This window comes from Salvelinus sp. IW2-2015, linkage group LG12, assembly GCF_002910315.2.
Source record: "Salvelinus sp. IW2-2015 linkage group LG12, ASM291031v2, whole genome shotgun sequence".
NCBI classification, from domain to species: Eukaryota; Metazoa; Chordata; class Actinopteri; order Salmoniformes; family Salmonidae; genus Salvelinus; species Salvelinus sp. IW2-2015.
In genome coordinates this window covers 205,289-205,747 of record NC_036852.1, presented here as the reverse complement: position 1 = coordinate 205,747, position 459 = coordinate 205,289, and the positions used below count along the sequence as shown (strand labels likewise).

Below are 459 nucleotides of genomic sequence, written 5' to 3'. Positions count from 1 at the left end.
TAAAATAAATAAATAAAATAAAGTAAATTGCCAATGTATCAGGCAGAAAATCCAGCTATACAGCACTGTACCTTGACCATGGTGTTTGTTTGCTGCGGCTSTGGGATGTTGTCCAATAGGCCATGTTCACTCAAGCTTTTATACCTTATACCATTTCAAATGGYTTTTTGTTATTCAAATTCCCCATCCTGATGAATAAGCAGGATGCTTCTTGCTGTTGATTTTGTGCAGCTGTGTCATTGGATGGCACAAGCAGAGAGACAGTGGGCACGAATACTGTATTTGAATTATCATGTGATCATAGGTATTTAAAACATATAGCTGTTTTTATCATATTTTACCAAGAGTATTTACAAACMCTTTTTACATGTATTGGATTGTGTTTTACAAAAGACCAACACATTTGACCATCATTATAATTGGTTTGGAGTATGAAATATATGGTGCAATCATTCTTTA

General features: G+C 34.2%; 1 protein-coding gene across 1 annotated transcript in view; it reads right to left on the bottom strand.

Annotated features, from left to right (window-relative positions):
• LOC111970914 (gamma-crystallin M3-like) overlaps positions 1-135 on the bottom strand; it is a 5,918-nt gene extending 5,783 nt beyond the window's left edge. The window contains exon 1 of the mRNA XM_023997670.1: positions 72-135. Within this exon, the coding sequence (XP_023853438.1) occupies positions 72-80 (9 nt within the window). The 5' untranslated portion in view covers positions 81-135. The remainder of the gene's footprint in view (positions 1-71) is intronic.
• Positions 136-459: the final 324 nt, after the last annotated feature.